This window comes from Asparagus officinalis, chromosome 10 (assembly GCF_001876935.1).
Source record: "Asparagus officinalis chromosome 10, Aspof.V1, whole genome shotgun sequence".
NCBI lineage: Eukaryota > Viridiplantae > Streptophyta > Magnoliopsida > Asparagales > Asparagaceae > Asparagus > Asparagus officinalis.
This window is the reverse complement of record NC_033803.1, coordinates 10012555-10027226: the sequence shown is the minus strand read 5'-3', so window position 1 is coordinate 10027226 and position 14672 is coordinate 10012555. Positions and strand designations below refer to the sequence as shown.

Sequence of the window (14672 nt, the reverse complement as noted above, 5' to 3'; positions counted from 1 at the left end):
CAAGAAGAACTCTCCAAAACATGGAAATTTGCACCAAATCATCCAAATGAGCAAATCATTGGGAATCCTTCACAAAGGGTTCTAACTCGCTCAAAGGCTTTGAGTGAGTGTAGTAATGTTACCTTCTTATCTCAAATAGAACCTAAAAAGATTAATAATGCCTTAGGATGAGTTTTGGGTTTTAGCTATGCATGATGAACTAAACAATTTTCAAAGAAATGATGTTTGGAAACTAGTTCCTAGACCTAACAATGCTAGTGTAATTGGAACAAAATAGATTTTTAGAAACAAACTTGATGAACATGGTATTGTAACAAGAAATAAAGCTCGTTTGGTTGCCCAAGGATACAATCAAGAGGAGAGTATAGACTATGATGAAACCTTTGCACCAGTTACAAGGTTAGAATCAATTAGGATGTTTTTGGCATTTGCAAGCTTTAAAGATTTCAAATTATTTCAAATGGATGTTAAAAGTACATTTCTAAATGGTTTTATAGAAGAGGAAGTATATGTTGAGCAACCCCCCGGCTTTGTGGATCATGCATTTCCTAATCATGTTTACCGGGTTCAAAAGCTTTATATGGGTTGAAACAAGCTCCTAGAGCTTGGTATGCTCGCCTCTCTAGTTTTCTTCTTAAAAATGGTTTTTCTAAAGGAAAAATTAATAATACTCTTTTTGTGAGAAAAAGGAAAAATGATTTTATTTTAGTTCAAATATATGTTGATGATATCATTTTCGGTGCTACTAATGAATCTCTATACAAAGATTTTTCTAAAGTTATGCAAAATCACTTTGAGATGAGTATGATGGGAGAGTTCATATTCTTTCTCGGGCTCCAAGTCAAGCAAACTAATGATGAGATATTCATTTCTCAAAGCAAGTATGCTAGATAATTAGTGAAGAAATTCAATTTGGAGAACTCTAAGCATGCACCAACTCCCATGAGTACAAGTGTCAAGCTTGATGCGGATGATTGTGGTGATGATGTGGACCAAAAACTATACCGAGGTATGATAGGTAGTCTTCTTTATCTCACCGCTAGTAGACCCGATATCATGTTTAGTGTGTGTGCATGTGCACGTTTTCAAGCTTCTCCTAAAACATCTCATTTAATTGCGGTTAAAAGAATTATTAAATATGCCAATGGAACAATTGATCTTGGTTTATTTTATCCAAAAAGCACCTCTTTTGATCTTTAAGGTTTTTGTGATGCCGACTTTGTCGGATGTAAGGTAGATCGCAAGAGTACGAGTGGTACATGTCAATTCTTGGGTAATTCTCTTGTCTCTTGGGCTTCTAAAAAATAAAATTGTGTTGCTTTGTCTACTACGGAAGCGGAATACATTACCGCCGGCTTATATTGTGCCTAAGTTTTATGGATGAAACAAAGTTTAGTTGACTATTGTAGGCGTCAAAAAATGCTGAGAGATATCCAAACACATCTCAAAAGAAAGTCATCCAAAATGTCAAAAAGAACACAAGTATAAACTGTCTCACACGCGAGACAGTCTTTACTGTCTCGCACGCGAGACAGACTTGACTGTCTCGCTGGGCGAGACAGTCTTTACTGTCTCGCGGGCGAGACAGACTTTTACTGTCTCGCCCACGCGAGACAGTTTTCACTGTCTCGCCGTGCGAGACAGAATTTACTGTCTCGCACGTGAGATAGCTTTCAGATGGTTAAAACCGCCTTTGTAACTGCCCTACACGTGACCACTAACTATTCAAGAACGTGGGAAACGTCGTGGGCGAGAATCAGGGGGATAACTGCTAAAATAACGGAGTTTGAAACGTGGGAAGGCAGTTAAAACGAAAACTGCCTGACAGTTACTGTTTCCGAGACAGCGTTTACTGTCTCGCGGGCCGAACTGTCTCGACAGCCGAGACAGCAAATGCTGTCTCGCGAGCCTTGTTTTCGCCAACTGTTCTTGGAGGTTATAAATATCCCCCGAAGGCCATTTTTATGGAGGAGGCTGATCAGAGAGCATCCACAGGCTGATTTCAGAGCAGAGAGGGCAGAGTACTCGAGCTTCTGTAACTCCTTGATATTCAGGCTTTGACTTGATTTCAAGAAGAACGACTATCTCACCTTGATAAGATATCGTTTCAAGTTCTCACTTCGATAAACAAAGTCAGAATCATAAACCCCTCACGATTCGATCAGAATCTGTGATTTGGTGGTCCACGGGCTAACGCACCCCCGGCACAGGCAAAGATCCCACGCAAGCAGTGATCCAAATAACGATCCTGCGTTTGTTTCCCAAGAGTTGTAATTTTTATTTTGTTGTGTAAAAGAAGTCTTATAAAAATGCTATCTCTTTTTGAATTTATTGTAATCGACTGAAGATATAATGAATTCCATGACAAAAACAACTTTCGACGAAAACAACTATGATTTGAATTATCAAAATATAAAAATCTTTTGTGATAACACTAGTGCTATAAATATTTTAAAAAATTCTGTTTTGCATTCTAGGACCAAGCATATTGATGTGCGCCATCATTTCTTACGCAATCATGTAGCGAGGCAAGATGTATCCATTGTTTATATTGACACTAAATCTCAATTAGCGGACATCTTTACCAAGCCTCTTAGTGAAGACGATTTTTGTCGCATAAGAAATGGTTTGGGTTTATATACTATATAAAAGTTCTATTTGCTTGCTTGGTTAGTTGTATTTCATATGTATTTTTTATTACCATTTCCTTTACCCCATTTTGATGGTGACAAAGGGGGAGAGAAATCTCCTCATTTGTTGCACATAGTTACGGTGAGCTCATAGATAGAGGAGCTACTATCTATAAGCTATATTTATTTTGCTCCTATATAATGGTTGGTTGTCATTATCAAAAAGGGGGAGATTGTTAGCCCTTATATTTTGATGATGTTTTACAACCACCATTATCGGTACTAATTGCTTGTTGAGTGATATTGTAGTTAATATATATATATATAATATATATATATTATATACCCCTAATCACTACCTATCACCCCTTATATACCCTACTACTACCCTACTCTACCTCACCCCCCACTCCTATTTGTATATATTTATATATAATATATATATATATAAGAGAGAGGAGAGAGAGAGAGAGAGAAATGGGTATGCTTGGTACCAAGGCAGCAAAAAGTTGTGCTTGGTAGTGAGGTGTCAATCTCCCTCGCACTCGCACTCTCAAATGTTGGGAACTTCACAATTCCACCGCATGGGCTCAGCTCGAGTGCGACTAGGGATGTGACCCACTCAGCCTACCAAGCACAACAATTTGTGTTGGTTACCAAGCATACCCCATCCACTTTCCCTCATCCACTCATACTCACTCACTCTACCCTATATATATATATATATATTAGTTATATATATATATATATATATATATATATATATATATATATAATATATATTATATAGTATATATATATCAAGCTTGTTAGTACCACATATGGAGGATTGGATGGAATATGAGCTACAACGATGATATCCAAAGGAGGATGAGGCATAGTGATGAAGCAAATGCTAATCAAGAACAATACAATCAAGTCAAAGCTTCATCAACTCAAACTATATCAAGACTCAAAGAATTGTAATTCTATGTGAGGATATTAGCTAGTTTTTTTTCTCTCTAGTGCTAAAATGTAGGCAAGTAGTTATAGATTTTATTTGAAACTATTGGGATATTACACACACGTTTTCATACTTATATTTTTGAGCGTTTTGATAAAATATTATTTTTCACAAGTATGAGGACCTATTCACAAAATTCCCTTTCTAAATAATTTGTTTTTAGTGTTAAAAATAATTTACAAAGTTACACAATTTTTGGTAGTTATTTAAATATTTTTACAGATTTTTAAAGAGTCAAAAATAGGTTTTAAAAACAGTGTCTGCATGTATCAGTTCGCGGTCGACCGTCATGGTCGACCGTGCCTGTGTCTTTTTCTGAGTGGGCAGCATAAACTTTCGCGGTCGACCATCACGATTGATCGTCAGTTCGAAAATTCCCACGGTCGACCGTCACGGTCGACCGCAAAAGTCTCTGGAAATTTTCTGAGCCTCGAAAGTGGCTCCCCCCCCCCCCCCCCCCGTCTCTGGAAATTTTCTGAGCCTCGAAAGTGGCTCGCGGTCGACCGCGAGATTTTCACGGTCGACCGCCGCTTAATCCAACAGAACTTTTCAGTACAGATTTGCGTGATCATTTCTTACGGGTTTTAGGGGATCTGGGTATGGGTTTTAGCAGCTGATCTTTTTCCTATTTAAACTCTCATACCCCTCTTCTTTCAAGTGCTCTTGTCTATTTTTGAAATATCCTGCAAACTTGTTTTACTGTTTTCAAAAGAGCCCTAAACTTTTAAAATCTGTTCTCTATCTTCAAGTTTACATCCCAGCTTTAGTGTAATCTTTCTCCTTGCCATAGGAACATTATAAAGATAGATTTTTTACATCATTACTACTGTTATGAGCTTGATCTTGTGGAGATCAACTATGTGGGAGTTAGATCTTGTGGTGATCAACTGTGTAGTTATGAGATCTTATGGAGATCGTTGTGTAGAAGAAGTTCTGGCTTCCAAACCGGGTTGTGTAGTGGATTCTCCTCGAGAGTGGGGAGTGGGGACGTAGATCAGCGGGCCGAACCTCGTTAACACATTGCGCGTCACTTGGATAACGATTCCTAACTCTATCTCCTTTACTTTAGTTGTTCATTGTTGTGGTGTGTTGCTTGACTTATTTTATTACACAATTATAGCCTTAAGACCCTAATCACCCCTCCTCTAGGGTCCAACACTATCAAAATACCTCATGAATGTATGAAATGAATGCTAAGGCATACATATGTGAGAAAACATAGATTAAAAACATGCTAAACATAACTCACATACAAAAAAGATAATGAGAACACATATAAATATGTTAATATGAAAGAAGTGTCTCATTACACAATTTTAAAAACATAGTGTATAAAAATAGATTTATGAAATCAAAAGATAGAACATGAGAATCACGTAAAAAGTTTTCAAATCAACCAAATAAAATCATAAATCAAAGTGTAAATTCAAAAATAATGTTTGATCAATAAAAAAACTTTCTTTGTAGGACTTGATCAAACTACTCATAGAATACATTATAAAGCATATTTGAAATTTTTTGTGCTATATAATGAATTCAAAAGAACAAATCAAAACAAAATTTTCATAGTTCAAAAATAAGATTACAAGACATACAAGAATCATGAACTATGGAAAAAATCATCTTTAAAAGTATAAAGCTAAATCATCATTGATTTTCAAAAATCAAGAGAGACAACTATATCTAGCTCTTGAGTTAGTATCAACCCATATAAATATTTTTAGCACCCGGTAAACAAGATTTGGGAATAAACACCCAATAAACCCGGATGGTTATATAAACACAAACCTCTCATTTAAAATCGAAACTAATAGTCATGAAAACAAAATAATTAATCAAAGAAAATTGTTTTCATATTCAAAGATTTCAAAGCATAATTTTCAAAACCAAGACAAAGAAAAATAAAAATCACTAAAGTTATTGGTTTAAAATCAAATTTATTTTGGTACCCAAGTATTCTTGGTACCAAAATGTTTAGGGTCATGACTCCTATTATTTAAGCTCAAAGTCCTAGGGTTATGAACCCGTTTGGACACATGTGGTGCACTAACACGGTCAAAACAATAATCACTCGAATGACCCTTCCGATTGCAGTTTGTGCAATGAAAGAGATCCATTTATTTTTGTGGACCATTAGCTCGTGCACGGGAAACATTTGCAAACATAGATGATCTTTTAGGATTATTTTGCAAATGTGAAACATTATTAAAATAAAACTTTCCTAAGTGGCCATATCTATCACAAACATCATATTTAAAAACATGTGGTCTACTAGAAATATTTGGCAAATAAGATTTTCTTTTTAAATCAAAACAATACTTGGCTAAATGACCAAAATGACCACAATGATCACACTTGAACACACTAGCATGCTTATGATGAACTTTGTGAGAATGAGCATGTGAATGTGTAAGTGCACATGATGATGAAGCTACATGAGATGCACAAGGAGCATTAACATTCTTAGGCTTGTGTGCATCATAGCAAAAATTAGCTAAATGGCCTTTTCGGCCGCAAATGGAACACTTGTGAATTTTGCTATACATGTGTGCATGATGTGTGATATATTTAGGTGTAGTAGCATGAGACTTAGCACACATGTTCATAAGCTTATCATGATTTACTATACATGTTTTCAAGGTTGAATCTAAACAAGATATGCGATGTTTAACTTGACTCAACTCATCATTTTGCATACATGTATTGGAAATAGAAGTAGATAAAACATGATCATTTCTAAAAGAATTAAGCTCATTTCTAATAGTTTCTACTTCTAACATGACATTATCTTCAGCATGAGATAAGCTACATATGGATAAGGTCAATTTTTCATTTCCCAAAATTAACATGTCATTGTTCTCTTTAAGCATAGTATTTTCTTTTGCAATGACATCAAATTTGGAAACTAGTATCTCATGTGTCATTGTTCTCTTTAAGCATAGTATTTTCTTTTGCAATGACATCAAATTTGGAAACTAGTATCTCATGATCGGATTTCAAATCTACATTGCAATGACATCAAATTTGGAAACTAGTATCTCATGATCGGATTTCAAATCTACATGCTTGCTTTTTATATCTATAAAATTATTTTGCAATTTTGTATAGGCATGAGACAATCTCTCATATGCACAAGCGAGTTCATCAATAGATAAATCATTTTCAGAATTGGAATCACTTACTACACAAGAGTTATCCTCTTGTGGCCGTGTGCATGATGCTCCACTATTACTTGAAGTCGATTCCACCACAACACGTCGAATCTCCTCCAAATCTCCTTGATGTGCTTCAAAAAGTTTCCAAATCGTGTAAGCACTATCAAAATGAGCAAGTTCGTTAGAAATACATTGTTCAAAAGCATTATGTAAGAGTTCTAACATTAACTTGTTCATTGTAAACATTTTTTTATCATGATTACTCCACTTGGATTTCTCCAATGTGGGCACAATATAAGCACAATCAATAACTTCCCATAAGTCAATATTTCTAGATTCAACAAATATTTTAAATTTAGAGCACCATTGAGCATAAGGGAAAATTCTATATTTTGGAGCAATATTTGGATTATAGCCTAAACGAAATACATTTATATTCATGATATACATGTGAATATATACAAGCAAGACAAATGCAATCATAACTAGATTAGCACAAAAACGATAACTTGGATTTTTAACTCAAGGCGATTAGTCCTTAAATCAAAGAGCACCAAGCTCTGATACCAATTGTTAGACCCTAGGGGGGGTGATTAGGGTCTTATGCTAATCTAATCTGATTTTATGTCAATTAAAACTAATTAACAAGTTATCCTAGCAAGTATAAAATACAACAAGATACATGAGCTAGGATAGGCAATATGAACTAATGAATATATCCTAGCAATGGGATATTACAAATACATGAGCAAGAATATATAAACAACATAATGGTAAATAATGTAAACAAAGAAGTGGACAAACTAACTAATGAGACAATGACGATATGATAATTGAGCACAAATATAAATGAACGCCAAAGCACACACAAACACAATCAAATGATCACGGAGTTCGGACCTTCCATCCTACGTCTCCGCTCCCCACTCCCGAGGAGAAATCCACTAACGGAGTTCGGACCTTCCATCCTACGTCTCCGCTCCCCACTCCCGAGGAGAAATCCACTAACACAACCGGGTTTTCTACGCTTACCCGAACAACGTTTACACCTCACACTCGGTATTCTAGCTAACCGAAAACTTTACAATCACCACTCTTACAATCCCACTCTACACCCTCTTAAGTGTTAGACCTAGACGTGTCTCCCTCAAGTGCTCGGATACAACCTCTTCCTAGGTTCGTCAACTGACGCCACTCCTCTTGGGACGATCCCCGACTCTCGCCACATACTTCTCTTGGTGTACAAGTATATTACAAAGTGAATCTCACAATAAACACAAATACAATAAATGATTGTTCTCTAATATGGATGAGAACACAATGAAAGCTCACACCCAATTGTTACAACTCTCACCAACCCAAATATATAATGTATGCAAATACAATATGCTCAAGTGGGTGTGTGTAAATAATGAGTGAAATCAAATCAACTAAACTCAATTGAAAATACTAGCTTAATGAAAATGATAAAAAACAAAGAATTAATACAAAGCTAGTATTGAGTTTAGAAATTCTTCTCTGAAAAACAAGATGGAGAGATGGATTAAAATGAAGCCTAAGGAATATCGATGATCTCCTCCACTTGTGTAAAACTTCTTCACAAACAAAACTCTTTTAAACAAACACTAAACAAACTTAAACTCTTGTTTAAAAACTTCTTGGATTGCTATGAGAACTGAGATCAATGGGGTATTTATAGCCTCCCAAAACCTCAGCCAAAAACCCAACAGAAATGACCAAAAAACCAACAGAATCGAAAATCAGATTCTGTACAAAATGACCGTTGGAGTGAACGGCGATCGACCATGAAAATCTCGCGGTCGACCGCAAGCCACTTTCGAGGCTCAGAAAATTCCAGAAACTTTGACGGTTGACCGTGACGGTCAACCGTAGGAATTTTCAAGCTGACGGTCGATCATGGTGGTTGACTGCCAAAGTTGCTATTGGCTCCGCATGTTAAAAACAAAGACGCGGTCGACCGTGGCAGTCGACCGTAAACTGACATATGAGAAAACAGGTTTGAAAGTTAATTTTCTAATTTTAAAACACTGTTTAAAAATATCAAATAAATTCCAAAAAATATAAAACTTTGGGGAATGATTATAGACATGACAATAAACATGCTACAAAGACTGGTTTTAAAAAAAAACCTCCCAAATGAAAAATATCATTATTTTACAAAATAGTCCAAAACATGAAAATGTGAACATATGAGTTTTGATATTTTAGCTTAACCATGTTTTGAGACAATACAAAATAATTTTATAGACTTGAAGAAAGATGTAAAATATTGTTATGAAGTTTATAAACAATGAATATAGTATTTTATCAAAATACACATATAATGCACTAAAATATGATTTCATTGAACTAAATAAAATTGATATTGATGAAATCATATATATGCATGTAAGTACGAAACAAAAATATGTTTTCTAATTATATTCAATTGTTTCATATTAAAACTTAAAAACTATCAAACCAAAACATATATGTATACATATAACTATATATATACGAAACTAAAAACGTGTATGTGTGTATATGATTGAGCTTAAAGTACTAACACACATAATATAAACCTAAAACTAAATTACCCAAGCTATGATCTTGATCTTCAATATGCTCTTCTTGGTAATCTTACGGATGAAGCTTGAACTTGGATTTTCAACTTGAATTGTATGGCTTCACTCCACAATTCCGCCAACCTCCATTGGATATGATCATTGAAGCGCAATTCCATCCATCCTCTAATATATTGTTTGCCTAGAATAAATATAAAACACAAACACTAGACAAACAATATTAGATATAAATTGTTTATAAATTATTATCAAAACAAGAAGGCTAACAGCCTAATCAGACGAATTGAGGCCAAGACGACTCAAAACTACTCACATGGCTGACCCTATGGGTCGACAACTTGCGTACCTGAGTCAAAAAACGGTACCTGTCAGCCACCACACTCGACCAATCCTATGGGCCGACAATTTGCGTAACCGAGTTAAAAGGCAGTACTTGCCGGCCACCACACCCGATCGACCCTACCAGCAACCCGCCCTCGACCTAATATATCAGTCGACAACTTGCATAGCTGAGTCAAAAGGCGGTGCTTCTCGACCCTTGACCAAATAAAAAGAGAGGAGGCAGTTACCTCGAACCGCTCACTAGCCGACTACTCTCTCATTAATTACTCTGAAAAAATCATCATTACTCTAAACCTCATAATCTTTATGACCCATCGGACCTAGTCAGCTCCAAGCACCTACTGCCATTCCCACATTAAATGACCAAATGACTCACTTTCTTCCATGGCCGACATTTGAAAGGTATCTGCTGACTAAGCAGCCAGATGGGACTCGACCGAAGTTACCTTCATACCCCTCTGATCTGCTATAAAAGAGAACTACGCTGCACGGGATAACTTCTTCTAGTTTTTGGCAACTTTGAATAACCACTTATACAATTTATCCCTAATTTTCCCACTCAAGATCAAAATACTGATTTGATCATCGGAGGAATAACCAAAGAACCCATCCACCCTCTCACGAGTTTTTCATGTGTAGGAAAGAACATCGTGCTCTGGAACCAGTCATCTGAAGGAGTTTGAGGATCCTAATCATTCTCATAACTCTAACATAAACCCACTATTTGATAATTGACATCAACACCCAATATTTCAGGTTGTATAACACTTGTAAAGCAAGCTTAACCATCATATCAAAGCATAGTAAATTATCAAATCAAAAATGACAATATCATCAAGTCCAAGGGACCACGTAACAATTTGAATTCTCTATCTCTTAGGTGACTCGTCCTAGAGAATCCAAATGTGGTCTTGTGCTACGCATATCATGCGCTTATGACATACACCCAGGGAATTTTAATTTCCGATAACTAAGACCAACCACCATATCTCACATATCAGTGTCATGCGTAACAACCTGTTATAACAAAGTCATCATTTACTAGTTATAGGTTAAGCACAAACTTAAGAAACCTCTGAATTAGATAATATCGGTGTGGGTCGAATAGCTAAGAAGCAGTTGTACCAACGTTTGGTAGCTTGAATCCCCAACAACGGGAATCAGAGCGTATCTGATATTTCCTAACAAGAAATTAAGATATCATGTCCCCGATCCAGTCACACGATATATAAACGGTGAATATTATACAGCTTGTTTTATACATGATCACGCAAGTGATGATATCTCATATTTGACTTGCTGGATGATGAAGCAGCAAGAAATTAAATTAATTAGGATTTACGCAGCACATGCATGCAAATAAATAGTTATCTTAATATTTAAAAAAAATAAATTATTTCTTTCCTTTGAGGTGCGGAGTTGACTTGGGCAGAGAGCCAACATTGAAAGTTCTGGAAGATGCGTTATTACAGTTTATTGCATTAGCATATAACACACGATAAATTCAAACTCTTCGCAAATTGCACCCTGCCGTAAGTGTGTGCATGTCACTTAATTGAATAAAAACCACCCTTAATTAGTTCCGTTTCATTTTTGACCCACTCGAATCGAACGTGGTCTTTGCACCATCAACAACGAGGTCATGTCCGCTGATGAACTCCGACCGTTCTGACGCCAGAAACAACGCGGCCTCGGCGATATGGCTCGCTTTCAGGGCCACCCCCTTCAAATTCGCCAGGGCGCAAGTTGCGTCTTCCACCGCCTGCGGACAACTCCATTAGCCGCCGCAGGCAACGCGTACCCATAACCATTAGGGGATACACAGTTGACTAGTACCTCCGGAGGCCCGTACCACCCGCCGCGGACCGAACAAGCCACAACAGCGCGTGCTTAGAAGCAGTGTAGGGCTGCCCGGCCATGCCAGCGTGTTGGGCCCGCCCACACTGGCGGTGCACACGATGACCCGCGCACGCCTGGGTCGTCATGGCCGTTGCCTCATGCTTGATGCCGCCGCCGGCGCTACCGTTTGCCGCCATGATCCTGTTCAGTCGCGGATCTCCAGGTCGCGATGGCGTCTGCGGGAGCCCAGCAGCCGCGGCTGTACCATGACGTCGAGGCGACCGTAGGCCGCCCGGGATAGCCTAGCGTATCCTCCACCTGTTTCTCAAGCTGTCACGTCACAATTGACGTAGGCTAACTCTTCGTGTGACCCGATTGACTGCCGCGACTGCGAGCCCAGGTACATTTGGATGTCCGCGATGACAACAGTGGCGCCGTTCGGCAGCGAACGACGTCTGGCCGATGCCTCGCGATCGCTGGCGCCGCCGGTGATGATGGCCACCTTGCCCTTCAAACTGACAAATTAATCAAGTTTACATACTATTAGAAAATCACAGAGACATGATCGATCTATATATTGACTTGGAGAGGGGGACGGTAACTTAGCTCGGACATAGTCTCTTGGTGTTTGGGTGATTCAAGGATTATCTCCACATGAGAGTTGAGTAACATAATGCACAATGCACACGTATATATGGAGATCAAGAAAATGATTAAACTTTTGTCACATATCGGTGTGGGTCCACAAAGTTCTTTTTCTTTCTTTCTACGGTTGTTTAAACTTTGGATCTGAGAACACTTTTTTGACATTTGAGCCCCATCATCTTAGAGTGTAGCTTTTTTCGACATCTAAGCATGTTTTAATTGAAAATTAAAAAAATTTAATAAAGGCCTACAGATCAGCCTTTCGCCTGTATCCCTGGAATACCGTCGCTCTCTATTTTAAAAGTGTTGTGTGTTTTTATCAGATTAGACCCTCGCATCTTTTTTAAGTCTACGTGACACCTCATACCTTCGTGTTTATCAATCAGAACCGTAAAGGTGCGTCCGGACTAATCCTTCACCTGTTTTAAACAAAAGTGTTTTTATTTTGGATCAAAGAGAAGGTTGTTCAAAACAAAACGCATTTAAAGGTGTGTTTGGCAAAGTGATCAAAATTAAGCCAAGACCAGTCCTGACTCAGTTTTGTACTAAACCCGTTTTTTTAAGACCGGACCGTCCTTGGTCCAAAAGAAAATTGGCTTAGTGACACTATTTAGGCTAAAAAAATTAAGCCAGTTCTGGCTTGAAATTTTGACAAACAAGAAATTAAATTAAAATTGGACCGGGTTCAGTCATGACCCGATTTTAACTTGTTGCCAAACACACCCTTAATGTCAAATTTAACCTTAGAAAAACCGGGCCAATCGCGGCCTAATTCCACACAAACGTGTTTTTTTCTCAAAATAAGAACCTCACTCCATTCTGAAGATCGAGTTGTCAAACGCACCCAACTCTTCACATTTATTTGAAACTAGGTCCTAATACATCCCATCACTCCATCTAAAACAAATGCAACCCACAACCCATGCAAGATCCTTAACAGTAGACGCCCTATCACCGCTCAATACTAGACTCTTTGTGGGAATTTCATCGCCTTGTCACAGAATATTCTCCTATTCACTGATTTATAAGTTCAAAGCCTTTTTTTTACATCGTAGTTCGACAAATTTTTAGCGATAGTCGACTAATTTGAGCTTTGGAGGGGCTCTGCCAGGACGGAGACACGCCTCCATGATGTGCATGTATCTCGACCTACCTAATGCATTTATCGATGCCCACGAGCCATCCAGTAATAGAACTCCCCCAGCCTGAAGGCCACTTTGGAGGGCCCTATTGGAAACATGACATACAACACAGCGGAATTTGCATATCATGTAGATTAATCGAAATTAATTAATATTTAGAAGAATACTTGAAACGTTTTCTGAACATCTTCTAAAATCTGTCCTAAGATCAATTTGAAAATAGCTTACTCAAGAGAAAAAAACCTCCAACTAAAATCCACCCGTCACTGAAGAGTAGCTATACTGAGAGATAGGTTCTCAAATTTCTATTTCTTTATTTCTTGGCCTTCATAAGGCTATATAAGAACCTTATATATAAGATTGGACTTGCCTTATAGATTTTAATTTCAAAACAATTCTCAATCACTTAAAACTCTATCCATAACATTTAAAGATAGAATATTCTTTCCATAACAATTAAGGATAGAAATAGAATTATATTGTATATAAACCTCTTTTATTGATATTAGTGAGATAAATTGGGCCCCATATCGAGAACCAATTATTAATTAAATTAATAATTTTAATTTAACAATCAAATCTCTATCCGACCAACTATTCATAAAAACTCTTTCGTAATATGTGGTTAAATATTCATGAATAATATTACCTTACATTCATTCCTCTCCAGTATCGATTTATTTTAGGCAATTTTACTGATCAGGACAAATTACCTATTTGCTCATGCCTAAAATTGCAATCCCCATGAACATAAATAAAAATCATTATGAAACACCAAAATATTTTATTTTATAAGAAAATATATAAAAAAAGAATTTTCAAAACCACCTGTCGACGAGAATTTAATATCTTCATGGGATATGCATAACAGATTAACTCATCAAAACAAGTATATTGGATCCTATCTAGATACCCATCATTTCCTTAAACAAAATCTAGTAACCCAATGTTATAGCATAAAAAAATCAACAAGTGCTAATCTCCCTAAAGAAACCAACACGTGTTTCACCCTTTGCCTAATCAGACGAATTGAGGACAAGACGACTCAAAACTACTCCCATGGTTGACCCTATGGGCTAACAACTTGCGTACCTGAGTCAAAAGACGGTACATGTCGCCCACCACACTCGGCCGATCCCATGGACCGACAATTTGCGTATTCGAGTTAAAATGCAGTACTTGTCGGCCACCATACCCGATCGACCCTACGAGCTACCCTCACTCGAGCTATTGTGTCAGCTGACAACTTGTATAGCCGAGTCAAAAGGTAGTGCTTCTCGACTCTTGACCAAACAAAAAGAGAGGAGACAATTACCTCAAACCCCTCACTA

The 14672-nt window shown here is 37.3% G+C and overlaps 1 protein-coding gene across 1 annotated transcript; it reads right to left on the bottom strand.

Annotated features, from left to right (window-relative positions):
• Positions 1648-13470, bottom strand: LOC109826436 (short-chain dehydrogenase reductase 3a-like). The gene is made up of 5 exons (XM_020393468.1): positions 13353-13470; positions 12341-12352; positions 11959-11992; positions 11342-11487; positions 1648-1691 (listed from the first exon to the last, which is right to left on the bottom strand). Exons 1-5 carry the CDS (start codon positions 13468-13470, stop codon positions 1648-1650), a joined length of 354 nt encoding a protein of 117 aa, XP_020249057.1.

Excerpts from the sequence above, each read along its gene's own strand:
- LOC109826436 (XM_020393468.1), bottom strand. The coding sequence starts at position 13,470 with ATGATATGCAAATTCCGCTGTGTTGTATGTCATGTTTCCAATAGGGCC. Across the intron at positions 11,488-11,958 it reads GTCATCGCGGACATCCAAAT|TTGTCCGCAGGCGGTGGAAG; the intron begins GTACCTGGGCTC and ends CGGCTAATGGAG. Across the intron at positions 1,692-11,341 it reads ACATGACCTCGTTGTTGATG|GCGGTTTTAACCATCTGAAA; the intron begins GTGCAAAGACCA and ends GCAGTTACAAAG.